The sequence below is a fragment of the Notothenia coriiceps genome, unplaced genomic scaffold (assembly GCF_000735185.1).
Source record: "Notothenia coriiceps isolate Sejong01 unplaced genomic scaffold, NC01 NC01_scaffold00024667, whole genome shotgun sequence".
Lineage (NCBI taxonomy): Eukaryota > Metazoa > Chordata > Actinopteri > Perciformes > Nototheniidae > Notothenia > Notothenia coriiceps.
Window position 1 is genome coordinate 9055521 of NW_011357368.1, and position 7917 is coordinate 9063437.

General features: G+C 42.1%; 1 protein-coding gene across 1 annotated transcript in view; it reads left to right on the forward strand.

The window, feature by feature from the left end:
• Positions 1-7917, forward strand: part of LOC104955473 (myotilin-like) — a 24996-nt gene that overhangs the window by 2077 nt on the left and 15002 nt on the right. The window contains exons 4-8 of the mRNA XM_010782800.1: positions 413-450; positions 1409-1547; positions 2409-2616; positions 2713-2878; positions 3479-3672. Coding sequence (XP_010781102.1) covers positions 413-450; positions 1409-1547; positions 2409-2616; positions 2713-2878; positions 3479-3672 — 745 coding nt within the window. The remainder of the gene's footprint in view (positions 1-412; positions 451-1408; positions 1548-2408; positions 2617-2712; positions 2879-3478; positions 3673-7917) is intronic.

Genomic DNA, 7917 nt, shown 5'->3' on the forward strand with positions numbered 1-7917 from the left:
CGTACGTAGTAGTAGGTAGGTAGGTAGGTAGGTAGGTAGGTAGGTAGGTAGTAGTAGTAGTAGTAGTAGTAGTACGTACGTACGTACGTACGTACGTACGTCGTACGTACGTACGTACGTACGTACGTACGTACGTACGTACGTACGTACGTACGTACGTACGTACGTACTACTACGTACGACGACACACACACACACACACACACACACACACACACACACACACACACACACACACACACACACACACACACACACACACACACACACACACACACACACACACACACACACACACACACACACACACACAGTTACCCTTCTGGCGTTTTGTCATACTAAAATGCTTCTTTTTGTAAGTTACGAGCTGTGAATATTACCTTTGCTTGTATTGGTTTGTTTTATTTTACAGCCAGAAGCACCAGAAGGAAGACACACAGGAGGATTATGGTAAACAACATACATTTATGTATCAATGTTGAACCTGATGATTAACTCAGGAATTCACCTGGGTTTTTTACCTTGAAAAGTGATTTCAATTCAACTTTTAAAGCTTGTGTATGTTACCCTGTGAAATAAATCTTCTATTGGGCTGAGATGGGTGCATTTTTTTTTTTTTTTAATTGAGCTTTTAAATTACTATCTTACTTCCACAATATGTGTGACGAGCAATTGTCGCCCCAAGTTGCAAACAAAGCACTTTGTGTTGTGCCATAAATACTCCTAGGGTGCTATAACTCCACTGTCTTTCAGGGGAGAATGAGCTCAACCTGTAGTCGTGATGTAAAAGGACAGCAACACATATAGTGTTAATATGGTTTATTTTTAGAATGTTTTTATTGACGGACAGATACAATCATACAGTTTTACACTACGGTGTGTTTCCTTCCTTTTTCCATTGTGTCCCCTTCAGAACTCCCCCCACCCCTAGCTTGAAAAACCATAAAGATACAAGTTTTAACCCATAATGACATTGATTCCATATAGGAAAAGAAAACAAAAATAAATGGGAAAACAAAATTGTGAAAATGTATTGAAAATAAATGTCATTAAGTAACAGTGCAACATAATGACTACAAACACTATAACAATACAAATACAGAGCCCCTAAAAGCTCCCGGTTCTCAAGCCAAATAGAGGTACAATTCGGAGACAAGCTTATAAAGATCCCACCCACCTGCCTCCTGAAAACCCAAACAGTGTTATACAGGTGCTGTGCTTCAAATCCTTCACAACTATAACTTTTGATGAGGTTCAAAGACAAAAGTTCAGGAGTCCTTTTTAGTTTGGGAAAAAAACAGGAAATACGAGCTAGGTTTCAATACGGTTTATTGTGTGTGTGCTGTCACTCTCCAAATGGAGTCATTGAAAGTGAGGTTATGAATGAGTAATGTCTGTCTCCCTGCAGGGGGAGGCGCCACACAGGGACGGATGAGAGGGGGAATGAGGGCTCAGCTATCCAGGAGAAGTCGTACGCTCCTCGCTTCCTGCAGATCCCTCCAGACCTCACTGTGGAGGAGGGGCGCTTCTGTAGGATCGACTTCAAGGTGAATCCCCCTCACATCAAGGGCTTCACATTTACACGTGTATTAAAGGTCTCCTATTATACTATTTTTAGGCATATATTATAGGTCTCAGATTTATGAAAATATATTAAAAACATGTCTATGAAGTGTTTTGCTCAAAATACCAAACAAATCATCCATTGTAGCATGCCTCATACCCTCTATTTCAGCCCTGTTACAAATGTGCTGATTCTGGGTCTGTAGCTTTAAATGTTGCTGAGCTGCTGCTGGCCACGCCCCTTTGGCGAATGCATGAACATTTGACACATTCTCAGCTAAACGCTACCCTGATTAGACGCCATATTATGTTCCAAACCACATTGTGCAGCTAAAATGCTTTTTCTCTCTTGCGGGCTTACCACAAGGTGAGTTACTTTTTTTATACGGCTTTTTTACACATACTCTCTCCAGTACAGCATTAGCTCTGAGTGTTAGCGATGCTTGCTAATTTGAAAATAAAGACCTATTACTCCCAAAACACGTCGTGCATTGTTTCTGAAAGCGACGTCTCTGATAGGGCCGTGGGCGTAAAGCCAGCCCACATTTTAGTTATGTCGTCGTGACTGCAGAAAATCTGGTCCAGCTCCGTTGTACCCCCGTTTTTAGAGATGTGGGTAAGGAGGAAAAGAGAGAGGGTTGTATTTTCTGACACTTTGTGTGTCTCCTTACACACCGGGACACACATTTATGTAAAAAGGCATCAAAAAGCGCATTTTGCATAATAGTTGACCTTTGAATACACTTATATTACAAGAACAGGGTCTCCCTAAATAATACGAGAATATGTTAGTGGTTTGGTCGTGTAGAGGGGAGTAAAAGGGGATTCTATCTTTCTCCCCCCAGGTGGGAGGCCTCCCTACTCCAGACGTGTGCTGGTACCTGGACGGTAAAGCCATTCGCCCGGACGACTACCACAAGATGTTGGTGTGTGAGAAAGGGATGCACTCCTTCATCATAGAGATCGTCACCGTGCACCACGCCGGGGTGTACGAGTGTGAGGCCAGGAACCGAGCGGGGGAGAGCAGATTCACCATGAGGCTCGATGTATTAGGTACTGCATGCCATTACAGAACTCCTGTGTGTTAAGCCTGTAAACGCTGTCTTTTTAAATACTGTCATCATGTGCTGTGCATCCTGCTCTCTGCAGCCCAGGAGGCTCTCCGCGCCCCCACCTTTGTCCAGAAGATGTTGAACTCCAGAGTTCTGGAGGGAGACACCGTGAGGTTAGAGTGCAAAGTGGATGCTTCCCCCCCTCCACAGCTCCACTGGAAGAAAGATAAAGACATGCTGCGGATCGACCCAAACAGAATGAGGTGGGTGTGATAAAGTGCTTCATTACACCCAAGCTCCTCTACATCCAACGTAATAGAGGATATTAAGAAGTACACCCTTAAAGGGGCCATATTTAGCTTTTGGGGGGTTTTCCCTTCCTGTCGTGTGTAAAGGGTCTGCAAAGGCTAAAATCCCTGTGTTCCCTCCAGAGGGAGTTTCTCTCCCACGCACTCCCCCCCTTGCCTCAAACACCTCTATTGGACTGCGTTATTAACTTCTGTTACATAGTGACATCACTATGTAACACTCGCACTTCTATTGGCCAGCGCTCCAACACATTGTACGTGCTGGGCTAATTTAAATGAAATGCACAATGAGGTTCAATATTGTCAGAATAAAGAGGTGTATCACCGGGTGAAGGTCTGATTCTTAATATCAGGTTACAACTATATTTGTCATAGAAGGTTGCACCAATGCACAGTTTATTCTGCGATGAATTCCGACTGGACACACTTTATTATAATTCTTTTGAATTGTGCTTGTGTCTTTTGAATGCTCAGCCTGCAACAGGGTGCTTTGGCCATCATGTGTTAATAACAGAGTTGAAATAAACATCTGATTGGCTGTCTTTGTTCCTCCAGTCTGTATGAGGACGGGTCGGGCCGGCAGTGCTTGTTGATAGAGAGGCTGATGAAGTCTGACGCCGGCTGGTACACCCTCTCTGCCATCAACGAAGCCGGCATGTCCACATGCAACGCCAGGCTGGACGTCGGCAGTAAGTCCTCCCTGCGTTCCTCTTTCTGTGCAAACTTGCTCCTAAAGGCCCATCTCAGCTGTCTGTTGTAGGAGATAGCCCGTGCGTTACCATAGTAGTCAGGGCTGTAAAACCAAACAGCAGATGGTGGATGTTGTGCGCTCTATGCTACACTGAATCCTGCTGTGCTGCCTGCATCACGTCACACAAATGCTGCGTTATGTGATCGAGCTGTAACTCGATGAATGTTTAAAGCAATCAAGCTGTTAAGCTTTCCTCAATAATACTGCGGAGTGCATAAGAGAGAGAAAATTACAACACAGATATTAGGTTTCTCCTCGATCACATAACACACCATCTGCTCTGTGGAGGAGCTGACAAAGGCTGTAAAGAAAACTACCTGACCCTCTTTTACACATGCGCTGGACTGTGTAGGGTGATGCGGGAATGAGTCCTTAAAGTTGGAAATTAGTTAACATTTAACCACTTCCAGTTCCCTTGTCTCAAAGTCAATGGTTTTTCCCGAAATAAGGTTTGTGGTTTAAAGAAGCTTACGAAATATATATGTTTTTGTCCTACGACATAGAATTTGTCAGTGAATATCCCACTGGGGAATGTCTGAAGCTTCTATGTGTCATGAAAAAGGGCGTTGAAAACATGAGCTGCCTTTAGCTTAGCAGTGGTGACGTGAAGTCATGTGACCCTCATGTAGTTTGTTTATTGCATCACAGTAGCTATTTCCTTCTAGGGATTGAATTTAGGCTACAAAAATGTAAAAATGTGTCTTAATATGTGGAGATTATCCTGCTGAAAGTTTGTTTACCACAGATCTTATTTCTGCAATATTTCAAAATCCACTGCTTTTTGTCGAGGGAGCCCATACAATGCTAACTTCCGGGATGGCCTACAACAATGCATCATCCCTGCACCACACAGAACATGGACTACTTGATCAGAACCAGGACTCAGACACTTTAGAGGAACAGGATTCATTGACAATGCAATGGTTTAGAAAACCTTAACGACCCATGACACGGTCTAATGTCGCACTTCAGCTTACATCTCTCTGTTGTTAAAACCGAACACAATAAAAAACAAGGTTGTGAAAAATCATTACACTTCCAAAATATATAGAATGGTCCTCAAGCATTCGTAGAAGAAGCAGCAATACCCAAGATGAATGAAAACAGTGTCAGTTTATTCTGTGGGTGTATTAGCACAGGTGACACACACTAGGTGACACATACACCCATACTAGTTCTCATTTAAACTCATACCAGTGGAATTGTTTCATATATTCTATGAAAATATTAACATACTTACGAGTGCAATTAGTACTCAAGCACGCACAAATAGATTTTATCGGTATTTATTTGTGTTTGTTTTCCTGTCTTCACTGTGTATTTAGTTGATGTCTGTGGAATGATAATGAAAGGCTTTCTAATAAGTTTTTCATACATTTCACAAGTATGTTATCGTTGGTATTGGAACAAATATCTGCATAGCTGTTTCTTTATGTAATTATACTTACTGTGCCTTGTTCTGTCTATATTTTGTGTGTTATATGATTTCTTTTTTTTTACATTTTGAATCTTGATGAAGGGTTAATTAATGACAGTTGATACTACAACTGATTGTTAGCTGACCACCATACACACAGGTCGAGACTGCATGACACTGATCAAACATTAATGAACTGTTTGTGAGTTAGAAAGCAGAAGGTTTAACATTGAGGGACACATTGTCTCTACATGTGAGTGAAAGTCCCCTCTCTGTCTCTGAGCCTCGTCCTGCTGTCCTGTGCTGTGGTGGCGGGGCAGAGGAGTTATTTTCAGACAGCAGGCATGAGAGGAATGTTTACCCACTCCTCCACCACTCTAATCTGGAACTGCTGTTTGAGACGCCAGCAGTTTGTACCTCAGTCAGTTACACATGGAGGGAGTTTCTTTACATTGAATACAGACATCTGCTTGGACAAGAGTGTAAAATGGTTAGAATTTGGTGGGAAAAGGTCTAAGGTGTCCTAATGTGTCCTCACATTTGTCTTGTATATAATGACGTTTTACGACAGACAATACTCTGACATTCTACACCAGGGTTTTCACCAATATCAGATATTTCCCACATTGCTTAAAGAAAGAAAACAGTGGGGTCGTCAGGGCTGACACATAGTAACAGATTTACTTTCACACTTAATGACCGCCGAAACTCAATGAACATAACTTTTATATCTTTATCTTGAACTTTTTATTTGACAAATCGTTGTATTGCGGGAAGAAACCGGAGTAAACCCTGACGTCGGCACAGGAAGCAGACAGGATGATCTCTCTAGAGATAAGGAGATCTTGTGGCCATCCTGCCTGCGCTGTGTTGACGTGGTCCAGACGACCCCTGGTCTTTCACAGATCTCAGGTGTCAAAAACCTTCGTCATCCATTTCAAGAGCCAAATTATCTTCAGTTCTCTCCTCCTCTTCAAAACAGACCTTTCAAATATATAGTCTTTAACAATCTCTGAATGAGGAAGTTTCACGTAAAAACGTTTTTTCTACATATAATACAATTATTTACTTCTAGTTTTTGTTATTTAAAGGGGACCTATCATGCAAAATGCACTTTTGTACGTTTTTTATACATGAATATGTGTCCCCGGTGTGTCAGGGAACTCACCAAGTGTCAGAAGCAGTGGCGAGCCGTGACTTTTATACCTAGGCCCTCTGACCCCCACCCCTTCCCTCAAGTTATTACGTCACAGCGTATACTTCAGCGGAATATCAAAACAACAGCCCGGGGTGCAAAACGCATCAATGAAAGCGACCCTCTACCACAGAAAACAACACCTGTAAATAACCCTATTTGTGTTCTTTGAAATTGAAAAGGATATTGCATTGTGTTTGTTACTTTCGTTGCGGTTGTATGCAGGGGTGCCGCCAGGGATTTTGGGCCCCGTGAAAAGATATCAAATTGGGCCCCCCCATCACCAGGCCCAGGCCACGCCAACCAAGCACAATTGCTAACCACACCTCCAGAACCCAACCCACTCATGTATGCTTTAAATAACTCCACCTGTACAGGCTTGCATCTATCTTGTAGTCCAATACTAACCGCACAATATTTACTGACACTGAGCTGTGAAAATATAACACTGTGCAGACGTGCAACATTCTGCTGCAGTAGAATTCACTATTTGATATAACACTAACATTCCTGACAAAGTAAATCATCAATAGTCCATCTTTTTATGGTGTACATGCCTAACCAATAAACATTTATCGAATTGGCCACATTCTCAACATGAATGCAATAAATCCCAAAAAATAAATAATAACTTAATATCACATGACTGTCTTAAATTAAAAATAAAGTGAACATTACCACGCCGGGCAACAAAAATCATTTATAAAATGCTATTACCACACAAAAAATAAACATAAGCGCCAGATTTTTCAGAAAACTTAACAGTATACCACTAGCCAACTACAATACATGCAGGTATTGGAGGAGGAAGGGAAAATGGGACAGACGAAATGGAAATGACAAAAGGCCTGATGGTGGTGCGCCAAATCAGAGCCTATCTGCCTTTTCTCAGTCTTTTTTTACAGCTTCCTCACTTTGTCTGTCTTTTTCCTCGAACTTTTGTCTTTCCCTTTTCTGTTAACAGCCCTTCTCTTGCTGTCCTGGAGCCTGTCATCCTCGCTCAATCTACACTTGGTGAACTAGCCACCCTGGCAGCTGTCACTGTCCTTTCATCCTTCTTCCTCCACTTCCACACACCTTCCTGAAAACAAAACTGAAGAGGGCCCCTGGCTCTGTAGAGTGTACATGACAATATGGATACCCATACGTATCTCTTTAATATTAGTATTAATATCATACCAAAATGTTGGTGATTAAGCATTTTATTTAACTATACAGGACCTTGATCACTCACGCTTCAAACCATCCTAAAATAGAACAAAACAGCTGTTTTTTTTGTCTTATATACCGATCAGTGGCTATGTTGGAAAATACTTGGTGTTTTGAAACATGTATCCACATTTAAAATTACGCCTCTTTGTTTAGCTTTTTGTTTTTGATATATATATGCTTGTTGTATTCAGTCTCCCCTTCCAGATATGTCTTAAGCTGGCATGTCATGGCTCACCACACATGCTCCGGCTCACCTCCTTCACGTTGGGAGAAAAGCTGTTCAGGTTCAGCTTATAGCAGTGGCGAGGCCAAGGATATTTTCAGCTCGGGGTGGGCATGGAATGAACCAGCCTGATCATCTTTTCGGGGTGGAATCGTCGCAATCACTATTAACCTGCAGCATGAACATTAAAATACAA